The 27,407-nt window shown below is 47.2% G+C and overlaps 1 protein-coding gene and 1 long non-coding RNA gene across 3 annotated transcripts in view; one reads left to right on the top strand and one right to left on the bottom strand.

Moving 5' to 3' along the window:
- LOC140722110 (NACHT, LRR and PYD domains-containing protein 3-like) overlaps positions 1-27,407 on the top strand; it is a 61,469-nt gene that overhangs the window by 11,714 nt on the left and 22,348 nt on the right. The window contains exons 2-5 of one of the 2 annotated variants that reach the window (XM_073036906.1): positions 16,733-16,825; positions 20,540-20,703; positions 22,589-22,760; positions 22,859-22,924. In XM_073036906.1, the coding sequence (XP_072893007.1) occupies positions 16,765-16,825; positions 20,540-20,703; positions 22,589-22,760; positions 22,859-22,924 (463 nt within the window). In that variant the 5' untranslated portion in view covers positions 16,733-16,764. Of the gene's footprint in view, positions 1-16,732; positions 16,826-20,539; positions 20,704-22,588; positions 22,761-22,858; positions 22,925-23,564; positions 23,610-27,407 lie in introns of those variants that run through there. The other variant, XM_073036907.1, reaches the window with a different exon arrangement.
- LOC140722111 (uncharacterized) lies at positions 15,668-24,288 on the bottom strand. Its single transcript, XR_012097533.1, has 3 exons — positions 24,177-24,288; positions 18,624-18,789; positions 15,668-17,762 (listed from the first exon to the last, which is right to left on the bottom strand). It is a non-coding gene; the product is annotated as an uncharacterized lncRNA (long non-coding RNA).

The following is a 27,407-nucleotide window of genomic DNA, read 5'->3' on the forward strand; positions in this document are numbered from 1 at the left end:
ACTGAGGTGCAAAGGCACTTGGGGATCCTTGTGGAGGATTCTCTTAAGTTTAATTTGCAGGTTAAGTCTGTGGTGGGGAAGTCAAATGCGATGTTAGCATTCATCTCAAGAAGAATAGAATATAAAAGCAGGGATGTAATGTTGAAACTTCATAAAGCACCGCTGAGGCCGCACTTGGAGTGTTTTGAGCAGGTTTGGGCCTCTTAACTTCGAAAGGAATGTGTTTTACCTGTATAGGTTGTTCACGGAAGTGATTCAATGATTGAATGGTTTGTCATATGACCCGCGTTTGATGCCTCTGGGCCAGTATTCATTAGAATTCAGAAGCATGAGGGGTGACCTTATTGAAGCCTGACGAATGGTGAAAATAACTTTGATAGAGATGCTATGGAGATGATGGTTCCTCTGGTGGGATAGACTACAAGCAGATGACCGTACCTCAGAATAGAGGGGCGCCCTATTAGAACGGGGTGAGTAGCAATTTTTTTTGCCATAGAATGTTGAATCTGTGGAAGTTTATCTTTTGCCACAGACAGCTGTGGTGGCCAAATCTTTGTGTATATTTAAGACAGAGGTTGATAGATTCCTGATTGGTCAGAGCATGAAAGGATATGGTGAAAAGGCAGGAGACTGGGAATGAGAGGAAACTTGGATCAGTCATGATGAAATTGTGGAGTAGACTTGGTGGGCCAAATGGCCCTAATTCTGCTCCTATATCGTATGGTCGAGTGGAGATAGAACATAACATAGAAAAGTACATCATAGGAACACGCTCTTTGGGATCAAACCTGGAATCATTTTCCTGAACCGCCTTTTAATCCTCTCCATTGCTAACGCATCTTTTCTTATGTTAATGGCCCAAACGTGCTAAGAATGCTCTAAGTGTTGCCTCATCAGGACTTTATAAATTCTCAACAGTACATCCTTTCTTTTATATTGCAGTCCTCTTGAAATGAATCCATAGATCGCATTTGCCTTCTTCACCATCGATTTACCCTGAACACTAACCTGCAGGAAAACTACACAAGCACTCCCAAGTTTCTTTGCACACTTTTTAAATGATTTTTGGCCCAGTTTGTCCATTATCTCCACACAATTAAAATGGGAAATCTGTTTATTATTCCCCTGTAACGAAGTGCAATGAAAATCCCGTAGAGCATACCATCCATACCGATCAATAGAACAGAACAGAATATTGAAGTGATATCAGATAAAAAAAATTAACAGAGAGTAGCAATGCATTATTGTTTCACAGAAATAGCAGGGCAGGTAAAGAAATGGTGCAACGTCATAGCAAGTTATATTGTTAGGTTAAAGTCCACCTTATTTTGCTGTGGACCGTTTATTTTTCTTATAACAGCAGAATGGAATCTGTCCTTAAGCCTGTTTGTAGTGTTTTCCATTTCCTTTCTATATTCTACCCAAGTAGGATTCCAGACTGTCCAGCGTTGTAAGATAATTCTGTGCCTGCTTTACCGATCACACAGGAAGTACAGGCACAGTCCATGGTGGGCAGATAGGTTTCCGTGATGTCCTCAGCTGTCCACAGCTCTCAGCAGTTCCTTGCAGTCATGAGCAAAGCAGTAGCCGTACGAACGCGTGCAGAATCCTGTTGGGATACTCCCTATGGTAGATTGATGAAATTTAGTGAGGGACAGAGGTCACAATTCAAAGATCCTGTTGTTTGTTCCATCTTTATCATTTTAGAATCGTTTCATTCAATATTAATTTAGTATTTGCGTATTGCTGGAGGACAATCTGTGATTGTCATTGATCCTTTCTCCCACGTAGTTCCATCAGTTTACTCCATGCCGATTTTGTTCAATATCTTTCCAGTCTGTATCCCACCAACTCATTGATATATATATATCAACCATCTTGTTCAACCTCTCTCCAATCCGCATCCCTCCACCTCAAGGAGAAAGATGAACCATCTTGTTCAACCTCTGTACAGTCTGGTTCCCTCCACCTCAATGATATATATCAAATATCTTGTCCAACCTCTGTCCAGTCTGTATCCCACCACCTCAATGATATATATCAACCATCTTGTTCAACCTCTGTCCAGCCTGTATTCCACCACCTCAATGATATATATCAGCCATCTTGTTCAACCTCTGTCCAGCCTGTATCCCAGCAACTCAATGATATATATCAACCTCTTTGTTCAGACTCTGTCCAGTCTATATCCCACCACCTCATTGATATATATCAACCATCTTGTTTAACCTCTGTCCAGCCTGAATCCCACCACCTCAATGATATATATCAACCATCTGGTACAATCTCTGTCCAGCCTGTATGCCACCAACTCAGTTGTTATTTCCCGTTTCGTTTATATCCGTTTCCTTATATCTGGAGTGTGCCTTGCATTTGTAGCTTTTTAATACAGCTAACTGTGTGGTAAATCTTAAGCATTTGTGGATCTGTATTCCGATGTAAGTTCATTTTGTCAAATACCACAGAACCTTGCCATTACCTGTGCAAGTCAAACCCCGGTTTATCTTGCCAAATTGTAAGAGATTGTTGGTGTTTGCACTAAATTCCCTCTGCAGTTAGTAACCTGACTTTCAGCTTGTCCAGATCACAATGCACCTTTGGTAGACTTTCTCACTGCCTGCTACGTCCCATCTCGGTATAATCCACAAATTTGCTGATCTAGTTTGCCACATTTTCATCTGTTATCTCAATCATTAACGTTAGTACCAAGCACCCAGTCACTTTCCCTGAGGCACCTCGTGAGTCTCATGCCTCCATTCAGAGAGGCAACCATCTGCCAGCACTCTCCGGGTTCTCCACTTGCTTCCTCCTGAATCTTATTTACCTTTCCCTTTTGGACCAGCCTCCTATGCAGAATAATTTGATTAGACATGAACTCCCAGTCTGACTATCCCTCATCAAGCCCAGTATTTCGAAAACTATGAATTCCATTTCTTAAAATACCTTCCAAGGACATACCCAAGACTGACGTCAGGATCACGTGCCTATAGTATCCCTTCTTATTTTTCTAGTCTTTCTAACACAAATGAGCAAACCAGCTATCTTCCCATCCTCTGGCATATCATTTATAGCCCTGTGCATTTCATATGTATCTAACAGTGTTCAGCAGTTTGTGCACTGGCCTTCCACAGTGTCCGAGGGAACACCTTTTCAGGCCCGGGGTATTTGTCCATTCTAATTCACCAAGCACCTGTTCTGTAATCTGCATACAATCTAAAACAAGACGAACTTTTCCGGATTTCTATAGTCACTGTATCTGTCTCCCAGGTAAATGCAGGCAAACAAAAATTATTGAAGATCTACCCCATCCTTTTCAGTGCCTTGACTAGATAGCACGCTGATCATTTTTGACAGTTAATTGGGCAGTACGAAGTAGTACATGTGTCTCAATAAATTATTCCGCCACCAAATTGTCTGTATCCGAGGGAATGTGCTCATTACTGTTGTTGTTTACAAAGTTCACAAGAGTGATTCTGGAATGAAAAGTTTTACGTATGAGGAGCATTTGGTGTTTCTGGGCCTGATCTCAATGGAGGAGTGGTGACTCTGGGAACAGGAACCTCAATGAAATCCTGAGGTCTGGATAGAGTGCATAGGGACAAGATGTATTCAACAGTAGGGGAGTCTAGTAACTGAGGTTACAAGCTCAATCTATTCAATTGTATATGGGAACCTGCTCTTCCATCATTCTGTCCAGTAACAGGATCTGAATTGAGCATGAATCAATGCCTGGGGTTGATCATAGATATAAGCTATTGGCAGCCACAAGAACATGATGGAATTTTAACCACTTAATTGAACAAAGAAGTAAACTTTATGTTTATCACCACAATGTATTGTGTGATATATTTTTAAGTATCCCATAGTTGCCATTTGAAGCCTCATCCAACAACGTGTTTTTTTTTTTTGGACCAGCTTCTGCACTGCTGGAAGTTCTGTAGAGATGGAAGTCACAACAAATTTATTGGATTGACCTCGGGACAGGGTTAACACAGCAACTGGAATTTTAGCTTCCCATTACAAAACGGCTGAGAGCTCAGTATCCATCTTTATCATGATGAAACTCAGAGCATGTGAGGTTCCTTATTTCCTATTTTCAGTTAGTTCTGCTGAGCCACTTCCTCCATCACCAGGGTAACAGCTCACCAGAGCTACAGAGTGTTGAACATTTTTATCACTCTCTGGTCACTGCCCCTCAGTGGCCTCAGGAGCCGGTGTGGATGCCAGGATGCCTTGAGCATTTACTATATGGAATATATGATGTTTATGTTGGAATAAAAAGATAACAATGAATGTATGTATTTATTTATGCAAATCTCTTCAGGATGCCACAAACATCTTGCAGTTAGCCAATATCTGTGCATCAAAAAGACAAAAACCTGTACTGGGTTTCCAGTGATTTATTTACAATTTTATATTAAAAGCGTTTACTTGTAGTTTCACTGTGGGGGAAGTGGCGGCGAATTGCACTGATCCAGGTCCCGCTCCGCAATACGATAATAAACAGAAGCGCTCAAATTACCTGCTGAAGACAAGTTAAATATATATCCCCACCCACTGGCGACCCATAGCCCGGGTTCCCCGCCCAGTTAAAGAGTCATCAGGTTCTAGTTCTATTATGGGATGGAGCGGAGTGTTAATTTTAGAACTGGGATTAGACCAGACACTGCTGAATATTACTGAATGGAAAGAGTCCTGGGAGTGTTGGTGCTTGGTCTATAATCCTGGGATGGGACTCCAGGATTACGGAACTGGCAGTGTTCTCCGGAGAGATATTACAACTAAACATATCTTTACCTTCCTCGCTCGCAGCCTGCCTTCTTCTTTCAACAGGGATCAGTCTCTCAACAATTCCCTTGTTCATTCATCCCTCCTCACTGATCTCCCTCCAGCCACTTATCCCTGCAAGCGGCCTAAGCGCTACACCTACCCGTACACCTCCTCCCTCACCTCCATTCAGACACAAAACAGTCCTTCCAGGTGAGGCAACACTTCATCTGCGTATCTGCTGAGGTCGCTTATTGTATTCCCTGCTCCCGATGCGTCCTCCTTTACATTGGTGAGACCCACCATAAATTGGTAAACCGTTTTGTCGAGAATCTCTGTTCTATCTGCCACAGGGGAGCCTTCCTAGTGGCCTAAGTATTTAATTCTGATTCCCATTCAAAGATCTCGATCAATGGCCTCCTCTTGTGCCAAGATGAGAACGTCCTCAGGGTGGAGGAACAACACCATCTGGGTACCCTTCAACCTGACTGTATGAATGTTGAATTCTCCTTCCAGTAAACAAATCGCCCCCCACCCACTTCACTCTTCTCCACTCTGAACTTTCATTTCTGCTCACCAGCCTATTACTTCCCCCGGGTCTCCTCTTTCCCTTTCTCCTATTGACAACTCTTCGATTCTTTATTCTTCAGCCGTTGACCTGTCCATCACTTGACTTCACCAATCACCTTCCAGCTCCCCTCTGTCTCTTCCCCCTGGGTCCCCTCCTTCCCTTTCTCCTATTGACAACTCTCCGATTCTTTATTCTCCAGCCCTTGACCTGTCCATCACTTGACTTCACCAATCACCTTCCAGCTCCCCTCTGTCTCTTCCCCCGGGTCTCCTCTTTCCCTTTCTCCTATTGACAACTCTCCGATTCGTTATTCTCCAGCCCTTGACCTGTCCATCACTTGACTTCACCAATCACCTTCCAGCTCCCCTCTGTCTCTTCCCCCGGGTCTCCTCTTTCCCTTTCTCCCATTGACAACTCTCCGATTCTTTATTATCCAGCCCTTGACCTGTCCATCACTTGACTTCACCAATCACCTTCCAGCTCCCCTCTTTATCTTCGCCGACATTTTTATTCACATATCTTCCCCCTCCTCCTCAGGAATGAAAAAGGCTCAGTGTCCAAACTGTTGACTGTTCACTCTTTTCCATACATACTGCCTGGTGTGCTGAGATCCTCCAGAATTTTGTGTGTGCTGCTTTGGATTTCCAGCATTTGCAGGCTTTCTCGTGTTTAAGTGTGGCAATTACCATAATAATTATTTGTGCTTTGCTGAGATTGTGCCTGGAATATGGTGTAAAATCCCGCTCCCCATTCTAACACGGGTTATACAGACCAAAGAACAAACTGTCGGAGGAACTCAGTGGATCGGGCAGCATCTGTGGAGGGAAATGGACTGTCAACATTTCGGGCCGAGACCCTCCCTCTGGACTGAGAGTGGACGGGAAATAGACAGAGAAAAGAGGTGAAGGGTGAGGATGGGGCAAAAGCTGGATCCAGGTGAAGGGGGGTGGTGGTGGTGGGAAGGTTGAATTAGAGACAGGGGTGGGAGGTGAGTGATTGGGACAACACGGGGCTGCAGAAATGGAATTAAATTCTATGGAGAATTATCTAACAAGTAAGAGTGAGCTTGTTTTAGAGATTCACCGACTGATTCCTTGAGGACGATGAAGTCTCATTGATCGTCTTCACATAAAATAGAAGCCGGCAGATGTGTGGAGACCGAAGGGATCGAGGAAATGAGGATCGTGGAGAAACATGTGGCTGAGATGGGAGAGCAGCCGCCATTTTGTTGATGGTTAGAGGGGCTGAATGGCCACCTTCTCCTGTTTCTCACTTGATGTTTCAGTGCTGCTGTCCAGCGAGGCTCCGGAGGAATGTGAATAGAAATTAGTGTTTATAAACGTAGAAGTGATTTCAATGAAACCTGCACAATTCTTGTTCGGGTGGGAATTCAGTGTCGGACCGGGATGAGAATTGATCCAGTAACTCTGAGAACCGGGTGGTGGAGCGATGGGGACGGGGAAGATGCAGAGGGAGAGATTAAAAATGTAGCTGGGCTAAATATGAAATAATATGTAAAATGTGGCTGGTAGATCGGGCAGTGTGTGAGGGGCGAAGAGTAGAGTCACCGGTTCAGGTGGGAGACCCTCCACCCGTCACGTGATCCAGGTTCTCGCTCCCATTTCAAACACAGATCTGCAGTATCTCAGGTTTTCGCTTCCGAGGCCCCGCCCCCGCTCTCACAGTCTCCGGAAGGTCGATGGTTTTCGTTCCGTTCTCTGTCGAAGCGGGTCGTCAGCTGGGAGCCGGAGGACCGATCGCTGTCTGCGGGAACAATTGATCAAGTTCTCATCAGTGAGTATTGATAACCGGTTACTAGGGGTGAACGCGACCGACATTTTCCCATCGGTGAGTACTGAAGCCAATCCCAGGGGAAGTTGGGCACCTGATGATGGGCGGGGAGTCCCGTTAACATCCTCGAACCGGTGGTCTCGTCCCGCTTCCTGAATACAACCTGTCGTGGTCGGTCCGGGTTATGGGACCTTCACACGGAACCGCCTGAGATGAGCCGCCGCTCAGCCCCTGGTGTTCTGGTCCCAGGAGCGGGATGAGGTGGTGATGCCGAGACTGAACCCATCCGTTAAGATGTACCTGGTGAACTTTACCTTCATCACCCTGCCCGGTATCGGATCCACACTTCACCTGGATCGATGCCCGGGGTCGATAATTGTTTTACATATTTCCAGCACACTGGAAGCGGCCGTTTGGCCTGTTGTGTTCTTGCAGACAGAAAGTGTTAAACAGAGTAACCGCATTCTCGGGACACTCCTCCACGTGTATGAGTAGTTCCATCTTTTCCAGTTCAGACAGGACAGTGAAATCCAGATCTCTCACGTCCTCTCGGGGGACTGGGAAGTTTATTTCCATCTTCTTTCCATTACCACAAATTGCCGAAATGCTGACAGTGTTTCCCGATATCTGGCCCTATTAATGCGAGAATTAAGTCTTGTTCATTTATCTGGGTTTCTCGGAAATGTGTACACTCCCTCCGGAATTTCCAAAGGAGCAACCCAGGCTGTCTAATATTCCCACACGAATGAAATGGGGAATGTTTTCCATGTACAGAGGTAGAGTAAAAATCATGTCTTTGGTATCATCCATACAAATCAATACATTGCAGCAGGACATTGAGGAAAATGAAATCATTCTGGTTACAGAGAAAGTGAAGTGCAGGTAAATATGTGGTGCAAGGTCACATCGATTTAGACTGTGAAGTCAGGAGTCCACTCATCACGCTGTTCGCTTCTAACAGCAGAATCGACACCGTCCTTGAGCCCGGTGGCATGTTTCTGTTTTATTTTATTTTCTCCCCTATGGGGCATTAGAAGTGAGAATGTTCAGGGTTGTGGGGATCTTTCATTATGTTGGCTGTTTTACTGAGGCAGTGGGAAGAATAGACAGAGTCCATGGAGAGGAGGTTGGTTTCTATTACGTACTCAGCTCTATCACTGTTCTCCACTATTTCATTCAATTAAAGGAAGAGCAGTAGCTATATGAAGATGTGAAGTATCGGGATGGGATACTTTCTGCGGTGAATTGATAAAGCGTGTAGAGTAGAAAATGACATATACCAAAATTCTTATTGTTTGTTCTGGTTTTGTAATATTGGAATCTGTTATCTACTCGTGCGTACTATTATTTCAGTGTCTGTGTATTGCGGGAGGGACATCAGAGATCGCCCTTCATCCCATTCTCCCATCTGGCTCCATCTGCTCATTCCCTGCCGATCTGGTTCAACCTCTGTCCAGCCTCTGTCCCACCAAATCAGTGATATATATCAACCATCTTATCCAATCTCTGTCCAGCCTGTATCCCGCCATCTCAATGATCTATATCAACCATCTTGTTCAACCTCTGCCCAGACTGTTCCCAATGCTGCAATGATATATTTCAGCAATCTCTCTTTCAAACTTTGTCTTCATTGTGAAGTTTTGCTTTGCATCTTTTCCAGAATTGTTTTTCTGACAGTTAGGACTACCAGAGGTTTAATTGAACACAGCACGTGGCAGGGTAAAAAGCAGCCATTTCAATTTTAGTTTCACCGTTACAAAATGGCTACAGTGTTAATCTTTGCCATAATGTAACCCATAGCATCTGAAGTTGAGTTTGTTATTTCATTTTTTGTTTATTTTCGGTGAGACATTTCCTCTGTTTCCAGGGTAACGGCCCATCAGAGCTGCAGCAAGTGTTGCAGTTTTTATCGCTCTGTGGTCACCGCCTCTCAGCGTAGAGACAGTGGCCTCGGGAGCAAATGTAACAGAGTGATAGTGGGAGGAAAGGATGCTGTGAGCATTGACTGTGTGGGATGTGTTACACCAGGGTCAGAATGAACTCTGAACTAACAAATTGGTTGGGGTGGGATGGTATTTATAGTTTAGAGTGGCAATCAGTTTACTATCTGTGCATTAAAATGAAGAGGGAGAAATACTACGGTTGCAGGAAATTTAAAGTGAAGAGCAGAAAATACTGGAGACGCTCAGCAGATCGGCAGCATCTCGGACAGTCTCAGCTCTGGAACTGGGTCTTCCACCATTTCCCCTTTCAGAGATGTAGTCTGATGTACTGAGCTCCCAGCATTTTCTACTTTATAATTTTACATTTCGTTCCTGCTACACTGCAGGAAACATGGCAGCCAGCTGTGCCGGGCAAAATCCCACACAGCAGGAAGATTGTGATCAAATGCGCTCGGTTTAGCTGCTGGGGACAGGCTGAAGTGCATCCGCAACCTCTATACAGACCGGGGAACCAGCCTGAGCGCCGGCCCCGGCAGAGGGTCATTAGGTTCCAATTCCACCTTAGTCTGCGAAGCGGAAATGGCAGGAATACCATGACAAATCGCAGGCACCAAATCGTCTTTGTATGGGTGATGATATTGGGCTGGTGACTCTGAGGATATGGAACTGCCAGTATACGGGCTTCAGTCCAGGTTGGTAATTCGACAGTTGGGATCGGAATTTTCTCAGTCTGCAGTGAAGCTGAAATCCCGGGCGGTTGGGCGTTGGTTATGGGGAAATCACCGTCAACTCTGTCCAATAGGATATCATATCTGTCAAGTATTTTGGAGATTATTTAAGAGTTAACTAGAGAGTTGGGTGAAAGTTGGGAAGTGATGCTGTTCATCTGAACTTTGGTAAAGTCTGTAACAAGATCCCGCATGGCAGCTGATCGGGAAGGTTCGGTCACGTGGGATTCACAGGGAGCTGGCGATGGGATTCACACCGGGTTCGAGAACAAGAAGCAGAGGGTGATGACTGAAGATGAATTTAGCGAATGGAGGCCTGTGACACGTGGGACGTGCGTGTCCGTGTCGAGAACTCGTTAATTTGTTATTCGTGCCATTGATTTGTATATGAATGGCACGCTATCAAATTTGATACAAAGTTCTGGAGTCTGGTTGATATTGCAACAGGTTACAATAAATTTCAAAGACATCTTGGTTAGTTATGGAAATGGTCTGAGAAATGGCGAATGGTTTTCAACTCGAACAAGTGAGGGTTGAAGCATTTGGACAGTCACCAGGACTAGTATAGTGAATGGGAGGGCACGGAGAGTTGTGGAACAGATTGAGCAACAAAAAAAATCATTAGTATGCAACACAGACTACAATGCAGATAGTGAACAGATACCTGACTCCCACACAGAACTCAGCTCTGATACCGGGTCTTCCACTTTAAATAGTAACATACTCTCTGTCTTGTTGAATAACTCCAGCATTTTTTTTATTATGTTAAAGATGTGTGCCAACTTGCTGCTTTGTATGTATGGCGTGTCTACATTGTGTTTAACAAAGGTGCGATGTTATAAGCTGCTAATAGCCAGGTAAACACACAGGAACAGGTACAAACAGGCCGGATGAACTCAGCGGCTCGGTTAGCGTCCGGTGAAAGGAACAGTCAACGTTTCGGGCCGAGACCCTTCGTCAGGACTGAAGAGGGAGGAGGCAGGGGCCCCATAAAGAAGGTGGGGGGGAGGGTGGGAAGGAGGAGGCTGATAGGTGCCAGGTGAAAAACCAATCGTGGGAAAGATCAAGGGTGGGGGAGGGGAAGCAGGGAGGGGATAGGCAGGAAAGGTGAAGAAGGAATGTAAGGGGAAAGCACTATGGGTAGCAGAAGAAGGCAGAATCATGAGAGAGGTATATGAGGTGTATGGGATCCTGTTGAAGGTGGCGGAAGTTGCGGAGGGTAATATACTGGATCCGGAGGCTGACGGGGTAGTAGGTGAGGACAAGGGGAACACGGTCCCTGTTGTGGTGATGGGAGGATGGGGTGAGGACCGAAGTGCGGGAAATGGAGGAGATGCGGGTGAGGGCATCACCCCACCACTAAGGACATTTTCCCCTCTCTACGAAAATCTTTGCTTTTCGCAGGGATCATTCCCTCCATAACTGCCTGGTCCACACGTCCCTCCCCACAGATCTCCCACCGGGTACTTATCCCTGCAAGCGTAAGTGCTACACCTGTCCCTACACTTTCTCTCTTACCACCATTCAGGGCCCCAAACAGTCCTTCCAGGTGAGGCAACACTTCACATGTGAGTCTGTTGGGGTCATCTATTGCATCCGGTGCTCCCAGTGTGGCCTCCTCTACATCGGCGAGGCTTGACACAGATTGGGGGACCGCTTCATCGAGCACCACCGCTCCGTCCTCCACAACAGACAGGATCTCCCGGTTGCCACCCACTTCAACTCTCCTTCACACTCACATTTGGATATGTCCATATATGGCCTCCTCTACTGCCATGATGAAGCCAAACTCAGGTTGGAGGCGCAACACCTCATCTACCGTCTGGGTATTCTCCAGCCCCTTGGTATGAACATCGGATTCACCTCTCTCATGATTCTGCCTTCTTCTACTACCCATAGTGCTTTCCCTTTACATTCCTTCTTCACCTGTCCTGCCTATCCCCTCCCTGCTTCCCCTCCCCCACCCTCTTGATCTTTCCTCTAATTGGCTTTTCACCTGCACCTTCCCCCTCCCCCCACCTTCTTTATAGGACCCCTGCCTCCTCCTTCCTCAGTCCTGACGAAGGCTCTCGGCCCGAAACGTTGACTGCTCATTTCAACGGATGCTTCCCGACCTGCTGAGTTCATCCAGCCTGTTTGTACGTGTTGATTTGACCACAGCATCTGCAGTGTATTTGTCTTTAAATACTTAATAACATGTTGACCGGAGTTTAGGAGATAATAATGATCTTACAATCCTTCCGGAGAAAATGTAGTGGTTCTGGACAAGATGTCACAATGTGATGGGTGAGATTGCATTGTTCAGGATGTCAGAGTGATTCTACATAGACTCAATTCATATATTGCCATAGGTGTCAATGCCAGGGGATGTCAAAATGAAAGGAGACGGTGAGAATCAGGTCTGACTGAGAAATCTGTATAATCCTGTGAAGAGAGGAACAGAAGTCTCATCGTCAGCAGCAATATTTCAACCCACACTGCTATAACTGTTATCCATTATTCACCAGAGCGCCACTAGTGGTAGGAGGACCAAAGCAGTGGGAGCTGTCTGCTCAGCCTGCTTTGTCTTTACGTTGACACATCACTCCCGGTCCAGGGTACAAGATTGGTTCCTAAAAGGGAATTGCCTGCGTTATAGGAAGTAGATACCCTAGAGAATCCTGGCCCAGTGCACAATCCATGGAGAGCAGAAATGGGCATTGTGTGACTGTGGGTGGATGGGTGCAGGTGGATCCGGCCATGTCACGTGTTCAGTGGCTAGGCCCAAGATGTTTGGACGTGTTTGTCTCCGTTAACAAACAAAACCGAGTTTTTCAATTAATGTTTGACCCTCCGGTTATTTTTTTTTTACCTCTGCTGATTCTATGTCTGGGTTTAATTTAACATCGGCAATTCACAACATGATTGTGAAAACTGACCAGAGAGATGAGAGAGAGTTAACATCTCTGGGGCAACACTGTCACACGTGGAAGGAGTACAGTTACCGTCTGCTCCTGCTCCTTTAACAGATTGTGATGCACATTAAAATAGCGAGTTACTCCAGAAGACAAGACATTCTGCAGATGCTGAAAGTTTTTAAGCAACACAAAGACACACAAAATATTGGCTGAACTCAGCAGGTCAGGCAGCATCCATGGAGAAGAATAAACATATGATGTTTTGGATCAGGACCACGGGGAACAGAAAGTAATGTAAGAATATCTAGAATTTCTGTCCCCTCATTTCCAGTACGATGAAGGGCCTTGGCCTGAAACACTGATTGTTTATTCTCCTCCATAGACGCTGCCTGACATGCTGAGTACCTCCAGCATTTTGTGAGAAATCCCAGAGATTTGCTGAGGAAGGGGTTGACCAGGCAGGCAGACAGTAACCCAGAGCAAAGCGGTGGTGATGGGCAGTACCAGGAGAGTGATGGTGATGGGTTACTATATTCCCAGGAATTAGCAAAGTCTTTTGCAAACAGAGAGGTATATCCATTGGGACAAGAAAGAGCAGCCTTCAACAGACAGTTGAGCTTTACCGGCTAAGGTAACAATTCCCTGAATCACCCACCCCACCCCACAGTCTACAGAGGAGTTACACTCTTCCCATTGGTGAAAAGCGATGTCAGTCACTGGTTACACCCAATAGCAGAGATGGGCCAGCTGAGAGGGCATTACCCCCGCTGAGGACATCTCACACTCCCGCCACGTCAAAGCGGAACAAATCCCAAAGTAAATGCCCCACTTTTTGAACTATTTCAATATCCCTCCGAGGGAAGCTGGGGGTGTTTACGAAGCTTCTCCTGCGGTCGGTGTCTGATGTATCGCTGAGAGGCAGGAGGAGACCACTCGGCCCACTGGGTTGATGCCATCTCCCTGGGGAGGGAGGGAACCCAGCAGGAGGAGGAGGGAGGGTGAATTAATTGAGAGGATAAATATGGTGTGAGGGGTTGAATAGGATAGGGTCTGCGAAGTTGTTTGCCCCGGTGGGGGATCCAGGAGCAGGATTGGGGAAGGAGCCCATTGACAGCGGGAAAAAGAAATGAGGGGCTCGTCTATGGAAACATTTGAGCCCACAGTGGTGGTGAGCAGAGATATTCACCTCTTCGGTGGGCAAACAGTGGGAGACTGTATGCTCATATTGTTAGTGACATAGAATCGTATAATTTGTGTTCCGTGTGTTAACTGAATGTACTTGCCTGTGATGCTGCCACAAGTCAGTGTTTCTCTGTCCCTGTACCTTCCCGTACTTGTGAACTTGGCAATAAATTCAACGGGACCTGAGAAATTTCAGTGAGATTTGATTAGTGATGATCAGTTTGGCACCTCGGTAGGTAAAATGTAAAGAAGCTAGAACATAGAAATCTAAATCACATTACAGGCCATTCATCTCACAATACTGTGTCAATCGAGTAACCTACTCTAGAGATTGACTACAATTTCCTTGCAGCATAGACCTTTATTTTTATAAGCTCTATGTACCAATCTAAGAGTCTCTTAAAAGACCGCAATGGATCCACCTCTACCACCATTGCTGCCAGTGCATTCCACACACCTCTCTGTGAGAAAAATGTAACCCTGTCATCCCCCTTGTACCTAGTTCCAAGCACCTGAATACTATGCTCCCTCTTCTTAGTCAGTTCAATCCTGAGAAAAAGCCTCTGGCTATCGACACAAGCAAAGCCTCTCATCTTATACACCTCTGTCAGGTCACATCTCATCCTCCATTGCATCAAGGAGAAAAGGCCAAGTTTACTCAACTTATTCTCATCAGGCATGCTCCCCAATCCAGCCAACATCCTTGTAAATCTCCTGTGCACCCTCTCTCTATAGCATCCATATCGATTCCTGTAGTGAGGTGACCAGAACTGAACACAGTACTCCCAAGCAGAGTCTGATCAAGGTCTTAGAACAGATCCCAACGGAACAATATTAGTCACAGTCATCCATGCCGAATACTAACCATCTACAATCGACCTTTGCTTTCTGTGGGCATGCCAGTTCTGGATTCACAAAGAAATGTCTCCTTGGATCCCATACCTCATTATTTTTTGAATGAGCTTTCCATGGAGAACCTTAGCAAACCTCTTACTGAAATCCATATACAGTACTTCCACTGCTCTACCCTCATCAATGTGTTTTGTTACATCCTCAAAGAATTCAATCAGGTTCATAAGGCATGACCTGCCCTCGGCAAAGCCATGCTGACTATCCCTAATCAGACCATGTCTCTCCAAATGCTCATAAACCCTGCCTCTCAGGATCTTCTCCAAAAGTTGCCCACAACTGAAGTAAGACTCACTGGTCTGTAATTTCCTGAGTTATCTCTACTCCATTTCTTGAACAAGAGAGCAACATTTGCAACCTTCCAATCCTCTGGTACTTCTCCACACCTAATTGATGATGCAACGATCATCGCCAGAGGCTTAGCAATCTCCTCCCTCGATTCCTACAGTAGCATGGGGTATATCTCGTTCCGTCCCAGTGACTTATCTAACTGAATCCCTATCAAAAGATCCAGCACATGCTCTTTCTTATAGTTCATACACTCATGTGTTTCAGTCTGCTGTAAGTCATCCCACCAATTGCCAAGATCCTTTTCACTGGTGAATGCTGAAACAAAATACTCAGCATCTCAGAATATTTCAATGATCGGCAGGTTGAGGAACAATTGTTGAGAATCTAGCAGTCAGATTTAACCAAGCTAATTTGCCATTGCTGGCGAACCCCCGTGGATTTGCTGTACTTGCATGATGCACTCTCAACTCCAATAATGACTGTTACAAAACTCGGTGATATGTATTCCATCCTTTATTAGCAATCAGTAAACATACAATCTTGAAGTGATAAAACTGATCTGTGCCCAAACATAAATTCATCGTATTTGAGTTAATAATAACAAAATATATGACATCGGTCAGTCCCCAGCTGTGTACTGCATGGAACAAAGCAAACTATGTAACTGATCCCCTTTGCATTTACCACAACCCCACTGATGCGACTTATTACCACAAAAAAGCATCATAAATACACAACGCAGAATACAATGCTGATAGAAAACAGATACATGGCTCCTGCACACAGGCTCAGCTCTGATACAGAGTCCTCCACCTGAAATATTAACATACTCTCTGTTTTGTTGAATAATTACATCATTCTGTTTTAATTATATTGACATTTTTTCCGAACTGACTGTTTTGGATGTATGGCATGTCGATATTGTGTTTAACAAGGTGTCATATAACTAACTATCTGATAATAGCCAGGTGATGTGCTCAAATAAATCTTAACCAAGTTTTGGTGCTAATAATAGTTTTAAAGTCCTGCCCGAAAAACTATAGTGGTTCAGGACAAGATGTCACGATGCTTTGTGTGAGATTGCATTGTTCAGGTTGTCAGAGTGTTTCTGTATAGACACAAATCAAATATTGCCATTGGTGTCAATGCCAGGCGATGTTAACCTGAAAGGAGATGGTGAGAATCGGGTCTGACTGAGAAATCGGTATTATCCAGTGACCAGAGGAATAGAAGTCTCATCGTCAGGAGAAATGATTCAGCCCACACCGCTGTAACACTTGTCCATTACTCACCACAGCGCCACCAGTGGTAGGAGGACCAAAGCAGTGGGCGCTGTCTGCTCAACCTGGCTTGCATTCCGTAGACTCATCACTCCCGGTCCAGGACACAAAATTGGTTCCTAAAAGGGAATTGCCTGCAATACAGAGAGTAGATACACTGGAGAATCCTGGTCCAGTGCACAATCCATGGAGAGCGGAAATGGACATTGTGTGACTGTGGGTGGATGGGTGCAGGTGGATCCGGCCATGTCACGTGTTCAGTGGATAGGCCCAAGATGTTTGGAAGTGTTCACCTCAGTTGAAAAACAAAACAGTGTTCTGCTTTAAACCCCAATTAATGTTTGACCCTCCTGTTATTTTTTTTTTGTTACAGAGCAGAAAAAACTGAAAACTCCTGTCCACAAAATGGGTCAAGGTTCGAGCAGTGGAGGAGCTCCAGTGACGTCAACATCGAGTAAGGACACAGGTATGTTGGCGAAGTAATTTAATTTATAAATACTCTGCTGATTCTCCGTCTGGGTTTAATTCAATAATGGCAATTCACAAAATGTGAAAACTGAGCAGAGAGATGAGAGAGAGAGTTAACATTTCAGGGGGAAACACAGACACACGTGGAAGGAGTACAGTTACCGTCTGCTCCTGCTCCTCTGACAGATTGTGATGCACATTAAAATAGCGAGTTACTCCAGAAGACAAGACATTCTGCAGATGCTGAAAGTTTTGGGTGAAACAAAGACACACAAAATATTGGCAGTACTCAGCAGGTCAGGCAATCATCCATGGAGAGGAATAAACAGTTAACGTTTCAGATCGGGACCACAAGGAATAGAAAGTAATGCAGCAATATCTAGAATTTCTGTCCCGTCATCACCAGTCCGATGAAGGGCCTTGGCTCGAAACATTGATTGTTTATTCTCCTTCATGGATACTGCCTGACATGCTGAGTACCTCCAGCATTTTGTGAGAAATCCCTGAGATTTGCTGAGGAAGGGGTTGACCAGGCAGGCAGACAGTAACCCAGAGCAATGTGGTGGTGATGGGCAGTACCAGGGGAGTGATGCTGATGGGTTACTATATTCTCAGGAATTAGCAGAGTCCTTTCAAAACAGATGTGGCCAAAGCAGAGTTCATAAGGTTGAAACATGATCTCTGTTTCCATCAACGGTTGTAATTTGTGTTGGGCGGTGAAGTTGTTGAGCCACGAGCATCTGACCAGGTAAATACTGGCACTGTGACAGAGAACACAGTGAGGCACAGGGAAACATCTTTGCTAGTGGGACAGCTTTCAAAGGACTTTTTGAGGAAAGAGGCAAAGAGCTGGCGAGTTTGGGGAAAGTGGTCACACCGCTCTGGGGCCTTCAACTGCAGATCCCCACCGGAGTCTGAGTGGAGGAGGGGGCGATCTGGAGAATGGAAATAAAAATTTATATTTCTTCACACCAAAAAAGTCAAAACCTTCCCTTGTCAGCCACTGCCCCCTCCTGAACAGCCTCATCCTTAACTATTTTCTAAACTCCCCCAATTCCTGCAGATTATCTTTTCTTAGAGTTGGGCATCCACTGAAGTTCCAGTCACAGAATACTAATAATAACATCACTTTAGTTAGAAAAGCAGGTAACATCCCAACTGGTCTGTTCAACCACAGAGCAACAAATGAACCCCGCTGTGTTCATATCTGCACTCCCTAGTGCAAACACTGCTACAGTGTTAGAGAGGGTGAGACTGGGGGATATATTCCTCAGCTCAGTCCACAGAAGCTGAAATTCCTGTCTGCCGGTGTTGTGTGATAGCCACTGTGGAAGGGTGAGATGGGAATTAGGACAGGGAAACTGAGGGTTGTGGGATCGCGGCAAGGAAGGTGGAAAGGTCTGAAAATATCTATAAATAATATTGCAATTAGTTAAACTGTGACCATCTGGATGGGAAGCTCACTACATCCATAAGCCCATCATGTCTGTGAAAATGGAGCCCAGGGCGGTGCATGGGCTGAAAGATTGTAAGGCTTCAACATCGCAGACTGAGTTGGATCACTCAATTACACATTTAACAGAGGAGGGAGCGAAGGAAAGACAAATATCACAAAACTTATTAATATTGCATCAAACCATGTTTTATCTGATTATTCAAAGCTCTTAAAATAAATATAGGGAATCTCGGCCAGAACCCTCGTTCAGTCTCTCTCACTTACAGGAACAAATCCCAAAGATGATAATTTAAATTTGGTGCCAGAGATAGACCAATCAGGAAGTTTACAAACTACTCACGTCTCTGTCACTTCTGTTAATGCTGATCCAGTCCACATCCGGTCAATGAAACCCCTCGGTTTCCCTCCACCATGGGTTTGGTAAATCGCTGCAAGCTTGTTCGTCACTATTCCTCATGTTGTTTGCCGAGGGAACAGACACAACAGTGAAATTCCCACAAGCATTTCTGAATATGAAACGGATACACTCGCTGATTATTGAAGAACATTATTTCTGCCACTGTCACATTCTCTAAAGTGAATATGTCCACAATCACTATTTTCCTACACTCCCTATCACAGCCAAACACATTGAATGGAGACCCCAGACACACCTGAAAGGGTCCTGACACACTGTGAGACCCCACACACCCCTGACAGGGTCCTGACACACTGTGAGACCCCACACACCCCTGACAGGGTCCTGACACACTGTGAGACCCCACACACTCCTGACAGGGTCCTGACACACCGAGAGACCCCACACACACCTGACAGGGTCCTGACACACTGTGAGACCCCACACACTCCTGACAGGGTCCTGACACACTGAGAGACCCCACACACTCCTGACAGGGTCCTGACACACTGTGAGATCCCACACATTCCTGACAGGGTCCTGACACACTGTGAGATCCCACACACCCCTGACAGGGTCCTGACACACTGTGAGACCCCACACACCCCTGACAGGATCGCGACACACTGTGGACCCACACACACCTGACAGGGTCATGACACTCTGTGACTCCCCACACACCCCTGACAGGGTCCTGACACACTGTGAGACACCGGACACTCCTGGCAGGGTCCTGACACACTGTGAGACACCACACACCCATGACAGGGTCCTGACACACTGTGAGACCCCACACACTCCTGACAGCGTCCTGACACACTGTGAGACCCCAGACACCCCTGACAGGGTCCTGACACACTGTGACTCCCCACACACCCCTGACAGGGTCCTGACACACTGTGAGACACCGGACACTCCTGGCAGGATCCTGACAAACTGTGAGACAACACACACACCTGACAGACTCCTGAAACACTGAGACCCCACACACACCTGGCACGGTCCTGACAGGATGTGAGACCCCACACTCCTTTACCGGATACTGATACACGCTGAGACCCCTCACACTCCGAAACAGGTGCCTGACACACTACGGGACCCCACACATTCTTGACAGGGTCCTGACACAACGTGAGACCCCACAAACCCGTGACAGAGTCCTAACACACTGTTAGACCCAACACAGCTTTGGCAGGGTCCTGACATACAATGAGAGCCCAAACAACCCAAGCAGGGTCTTGACTCACTGTGAGACCCCACACACCCATGACAGGGTCCTGACACACTGTGAGACCCCACATTCTCCTGACAGGTTCCTGGCACACTGTGAGACACCACACACCCCTGACAGGGTCCTGACACACTGTGAGACCCCACATTCTCCTGGCAGGGTCCTGACACACTGTGAGACCTCACACACCACTGACAGGGTCCTGACACACTGTGAGACCCCACACACCCCTGACAGGGTCCTGACACACTGTGAGACTCCACACACCCCTGACAGGGGCCTGACACACTGTGAGACCCCACACACCACTGACAGGGTCCTGACACACTGTGAGACCCCACACACCCCTGGCAGGGTCCTGACACACTGTGAGACACCACACACCCCTGACAGGGTCCTGACACACTGTGAGACCCCACACACCCATGACACGGTCCTGACACACTGTGAGACCCCACACACCCCTGATAGGATCCTGACACACTGTGAGAACCCACACACCCCTGACAGGATCCCGACACACTGTGAGACCCCACACACCCCTGACAGAAACCCCGTCTTTAGTCTCCAGTTTGCTGTCCAATACGTGTTCGATAATGTCTTTAATTTTCCCCATTTTTCTTCACAGAACTGAGAGTGATCACCGAGCTCCTGGCAATCTGTGACGATTTCCAGCTGCTGCAGTTGACGGACTTCTACCGGAACAGGCTGGAGCAGGCGATGGAAGGAGGGGTGCACGGAGTGAGCCTGGCGTTAACGGCCGAGAATCAGTTCAGCGGAGAGGAACATCGGGTGAGTGGGAGGGAGAATGGGTTTGAATTTTCACACATCACAGGACTGATGGGTGTTGTAACTCTAATTCATCAGGATATCAAAGCATAAAAACAAATCACCATAAAGTATATATAATTCTTAAATATGTGAATCTCAACCAATGATGAAAGAGTTCTAAATACTCATGCTGGCGGCTCAATTTTCAGAGGGAGGCGAGTAGGCAACAGTTCTATGATGTTGCAATAAACGGGTTTAAATACAGCAGGACTCTATTTCGGTAATGCTGTACAGTGTGACAGCAGGATGACAGTGAGAACTGGGGCATTATCAATGGATGCCACAGGAGGTTTAGTGTGTTCTGTTCTGGGTGAAGATAATTGTGTTACAATCTGTAATTGCAAGGCTTATTCAGAAAGTAAGGAGGCATGGGATCCAAGGGGACATTGCTTTGTGGATCCAGAACTGGCTTGCCTACCGAAGGCAAAGAGTGGTTGTAGACGGGTCATATTCTGCATGGAGGCCGGTGACCAGTGGAGTGCCTCAGAGATCTCCTCTGGGACCGTTCTCTTCGTGATTTTTATAATGACCTGGATGAGGAAGTGGAAGGATGGGTTAGTAAGTTTGTGGATGACACAAAGGTTGGAGGTGTTATGGATAATGTGGACCGCTGTCAGAGGTTACAGCGGGACATTGATAGAATGCAGAAAACTGGCAGAAGGAGTTCAACCCAGATAACTGTGAAGTGGTGCATTTTGGGAGGTCAAATATGATGGCAGAATATAGTATTAATGATAAGACTCTTGGCAGTGTGGAGGATCAGAGGGATCTTGGGGACCGAGACCAGAGGACACTCAAAGCAGCTGCGTGGGTTGACTCTGTAGTTAACAAGGCGTACGGTGTTTTGGCCTTCATCAATCGAAGAATTGAATTTAGGAGCCGAGAGGTAATGTTGCAGTTTTATAGGACCCTGGTCAGAGCGTACTTGGAGTACTGTTCTCATTTCTGGTCGTCTCACTACAGGAAGGATGTGGAAGCCATAGAAAGGGTGCAGAGGAGATTTACAAGGATGTTGCCTGAATTGGGGAGCATGCCTTATGAGAATAGTTTGAGTGAACTCGGCCTTTTCTGCTTGGAGCAACGGAGGATGAGAGGCGACCTGATAGAGGTGTATAAGATGATGAGAGGCATTGATCGTGTGGATAGTCAGGAGCTTTTTCGCAGGGCTGAAGTCGTTGCCACAAGAGGACACAGGTTTAAGGTGCTGGAAGGTAGGTTCAGAGGATATGCCAGGAGTGTTTTTCACTCAGAGAGTGGCGAGTGCGTGAATGTGTTGCCGGCAAGGAAGGTGGAGGCGGGTACGATTGGGTCTTTTAAGAGACTTTTGGATAGGTACATGGAACTTAGAAAATTAGAGGGCTATAGGTAAGCCTAGTAATTTCTAAGGTAGGGACATGTTCGGCAAAACTTAGTGGACCGAAGGGCCTGTATTGTGTTGTCGGTTTTCTATCTTTCAATGCAAACAGTGTGGATCGGGGAATACTGCCGTGTTGTAATGTGTAATCACTGAATAAACCTCCACTGGAAAAGGCAAAGGAAAGGCATCAGGTGTCAGCCGGTAATCCGCTGTCATGTTGGACACTGGCGGACTGAGGAGATGAATCACATCATATTTTCTGCAACTTCTCTGAGACTGCACACTCTGTTATAAAAACCCTCCTGACCAGGTTCACGCTGAATGTCCCTCAGTGTGCTCTGCACTCAGAATGTACAGTCCATGTCCAGACAGGATCAGCACCCGTCCGGGTGACTGCTCAGTGTGATCCCGTTACAGAGCACATCATTTACTTCTCATTCTCTGTGTGAATCTGTCAGTCCCCAATATGTTCACCGTTACTCTTCACAGAAAATCTCTGATCTCGCTGATAAGGGAGAGCGGGCGGACAGTTCTAAACTCCTCCTGAGCCTGGTGATGGAGAAAGACTCCCGCGCCCGGAGGGTGATGTGGGAAACCTTTGTGAAAATGCGGATTGGTGTCCCAACGTTGGACAAAATACTGAAGGAAATACAGATATATGGTGAGATTATATCAGAGATTAATTCAAATTTGGATTGAATACAGCACACTTTAAAACTTTACAAAAATGATTTCCTCAATTTGTTTAAATTCAAACAGGTTGTGATCCTTCCCATCGACCAATTCCTGCTCAACTTTTACTAAAGCTTCTCAGTGAGCTGAAAGGTAAGTGAACATTCATTGAACATTGCAGAGTATAACACAGGAATAAGCCATTAGGCAAGTAATATTGTGCCGAAACAGCTAAGAAATAAATCAAGCAACCCTGAAGTCTAATCTCTCCTTCATTCACCATGTCCACATGCCTCCTTCTTCCTTACATCCATGTGCCTGTCCAAACGTCCCTTAAAAGCTTCTAATAATTTGCCTCTACCACCTTACCAGGCAGTGTGTTCCAGGCAGCCACGACTCTCTGATTTAAAAAATAAGCTGTCCTTCACATCCCCCTTCATTCTACACCCTCTCACCTTCAATATATTCCCTCCGGTAATAGACATTTCAACCGCGGGAAACCAATTATCTCTGTCCACTCTATCTATGCCTCTCGTAATTTTGTCATCCTGTGTCAGAGCTCCCCTCGGCCTCCGATGATCCAGAGCAAACAATCTAATTTCATCCAGCCTCTCATGATAGCACATACCCTCTAAACCAGGCAGCATCCTGGTAAATCTCTTCTGCTCCCTCTCTAAAGCCTCAACATCCCTTCGGTAGTGGGGCGATCGGAACGGTACGCAATGGCCCAGATGTGGCTGAAGCGGAGTTCAAAAGGTTGAAACTTGACCTCTGTTTCCATCAACGTTTGTAATTTGCGTCGGGCGGTTCAGTTGTTGAGACACGAGGATCTGACCAGGTAAATACTGGCACTGTGACAGAGAACACAGTGAGACACAGGGAAACATGTTTGCTAGAGGGAGAATTTTCACAGGACATTTTGAGGAAAGAGGCAGAGAGCTGGCGAGTTTGAGGAAAGTGGTCACACCGTACTGGGACCTGCAACTACAGATCCCCACCGGAATCTGAGTGGAGAAGGCGGCAATCTGGAGAATGGAAAAAAAACTTATATTTCTTAACAGCAAATAGTCAAAACCTTCTCTTGCCAAACACTGCCCCCTCCTGAACAGCCTGATCGTTAACCATTTTCTAAACTTCCCCAGGTCCCGCAGATTATCTTTTCTTAGAGTTGGGCATCCACTGAAGTTCCAGTCACAGAATAGTAATAATAGCATCACTTTAATTAGAAAAGCAGGTAACATCCCAACTGGTCTGTTCAACCACAGAGCAGCTCTCACCAGAAATACAAGGATTCTCAGCCAGAACCCTGGTTCAGTCTCTCTCATTTACAGGAACAAATCCCAAAGATGATAATTTAAATATGGGGCCAGAGATAGACGAATCTGGAAGTTTACAAACTACTCACGTTTCTGGGACCTCTGTAAATATTGCTCCAGTCCACACCCGCTCAATGAAACCCCTCAGTGTCCCTGAACACGGGTTTAGTGAATCGCTACAAGCTTGTTCATCATTGTCCTTCATCCTGTTTACAGAGGGAACCGACATGACAGGGAAATTCCCACACCCATTTCTGAATATGAAACAGATACAGTCCCTGATTATTGAAGAACATCATTTCTGCCACTGTCACATTCTCTAAAGGAAATATGTCCAGGATCAGTGTTTTCCTAAGCTCCCTATCACAGCCGAAAACATTGAATAGAGACCCCACACACCCCTGACAGGATCCTGTCGCACTGTGAGACACCACACAACTCGGGCAGGGTCCTGACAAACAGTGAGACACCATAAAACACTGGCAGTGTCCTGACACAATGTGAGACCACACAAAAATCTGAGAGGCTCCTGAAACACGTTGAGAAACCACACACCCCTGAAAGGGTCCTGACACTCTGTGAGACCCCACACACCCCTGACAGGGTCCTGACACTCTGTGAGACCCCACACACCCCTGACAGGATCCTGACACTCTGTGAGACCCCACACACTCTGACAGGGTGTTGATACACTGTGAGACCACTCACACCACGGCAGCTTGCTAACGCACAGGGAGACGCCACGCAACGATTGCAGGGTCCCGACACACTGACAACCCCCACACACTGTGAGATCCCACACGTCCATGACAGAGTCCTGACACAATGTGAGATCCCACACGTCCATGACAGGGTCCTGACACAATGTGAGAACCCACACACTCCTGACAGGGTCCTGACACAATGTGAGAAACCACACACCATTGACAGGGTCCTGACACAACGTGAGACTCCACACACCCCTGACAGGGTCCTGACGCACTGTGAGACTCCACACACCTAGGACAGGGTCCTGACACACAGTGTGACCCCACACACCCCGACAGGGTCCTGATACACTGTGAAACCCCACACACCCCTGACAGGGTCCTGTCACACTGTGAGATCCCACACACCCCTGACAGGGTCCTGACACACAGTGAGACCCCACACACACCTGACAGGGTCCTGACACACTGTGAGATCCCACACACCCCTGACAGGGTCCTGACACACAGTGAGACACCACACACTCCTGACAGGGTCCTGACACACTGTGAGATACCACACACCCCTGACAGGGTCCTGACACACTGTGAGATACCACACGTCCATGATAGAGTCCTGACACACTGTGAGACACCACACACCCCTGACAGGGTCCTGGCACACTGTGAGACACCACACACTCCTGACAGGGTCCTGACACACTGTGAGACCCCACACACCCCTGACAGGATCCTGACACACTGTGAGACCACTCACACCACGGCAGCTTGCTAACGCACAGGGAGACGCCACGCAATGATTGCAGGGTCCCGACACACTGACAACCCCCACACACTGTGAGATCCCACACGTCCATGACAGGGTCCTGACACAATGTGAGAACCCACACACTCCTGACAGGGTCCTGACACACTGTGAGACACCATACATATCTGACAGGGTCCTGACACAACGTGAGACCCCACACACCCCTGACAGGGTCCTGACGCACTGTGAGACTCCACACACCTAGGACAGAGTCCTGACACAATGTGAGAACCCACACACGCGTGACAGGGTCCTGACACACTGTGAGACCCCACACACCCCTGACAGGGTCCTGACACACTGTGAGACCCCACACAACCCTGACAGGTTCCTGACACACTGTGAGACCCCACACACACCTGACAGGGTCCTGACAGACTGTGAGACCCCACACACCCCTGACAGGTTCCTGTCACACTGTGAGACCCCACACACACCTGGCAGGGTCCTGACACACTGTGAGACCCCACACACCCCTGACAGAGTCCTGACACACTGTGAGACCACACACACCCCTGACAAGGTCCTGACCCACTGTGAGACCCGACACACCCATGACAGAGTCCTGACACAATGTGAGAACCCACACACCCGTGACAGGGTCCTGACACACAGTGTGACCCCACACACCCTGACAGGGTCCTGATACACTGTGAAACCCCACACACCCCTGACAGGGTCCTGTCACACTGTGAGATCCCACACACCCCTGACAGGGTCCTGACACACAGTGAGACCCCACACACACTTGACAGGGTCCTGACACACTGTGAGATCCCACACACCCCTGACAGGGTCCTGACACACTGTGAGATCCCACACACCCCTGACAGGGTCCTGACACAACGTGAGATCCCACACACTCTGACAGGGTGTTGACACACTGTGAGACCACTCACACCACGGCAGCTTGCTAATGCACAGGGAGACGCCACGCAACGATTGCAGGGTCCCGACACACTGACAACCCCCACACACTGTGAGATCCCACACGTCCATGACAGAGTCCTGACACAATGTGAGATCCCACACGTCCATGACAGGGTCCTGACACAATGTGAGAACCCACACACTCCTGACAGGGTCCTGACACAATGTGAGAAACCACACACCATTGACAGGGTCCTGACACAACGTGAGACTCCACACACCCCTGACAGGGTCCTGACGCACTGTGAGACTCCACACACCTAGGACAGGGTCCTGACACACAGTGTGACCCCACACACCCCGACAGGGTCCTGATACACTGTGAAACCCCACACACCCCTGACAGGGTCCTGTCACACTGTGAGATCCCACACACCCCTGACAGGGTCCTGACACACAGTGAGACCCCACACACACCTGACAGGGTCCTGACACACTGTGAGATCCCACACACCCCTGACAGGGTCCTGACACACAGTGAGACACCACACACTCCTGACAGGGTCCTGACACACTGTGAGATACCACACACCCCTGACAGGGTCCTGACACACTGTGAGATACCACACGTCCATGATAGAGTCCTGACACACTGTGAGACACCACACACCCCTGACAGGGTCCTGGCACACTGTGAGACACCACACACTCCTGACAGGGTCCTGACACACTGTGAGACCCCACACACCCCTGACAGGATCCTGACACACTGTGAGACCACTCACACCACGGCAGCTTGCTAACGCACAGGGAGACGCCACGCAATGATTGCAGGGTCCCGACACACTGACAACCCCCACACACTGTGAGATCCCACACGTCCATGACAGGGTCCTGACACAATGTGAGAACCCACACACTCCTGACAGGGTCCT

The sequence above is a fragment of the Hemitrygon akajei genome, unplaced genomic scaffold (genome assembly GCF_048418815.1).
Source record: "Hemitrygon akajei unplaced genomic scaffold, sHemAka1.3 Scf000069, whole genome shotgun sequence".
Taxonomy (NCBI): domain Eukaryota; kingdom Metazoa; phylum Chordata; class Chondrichthyes; order Myliobatiformes; family Dasyatidae; genus Hemitrygon; species Hemitrygon akajei.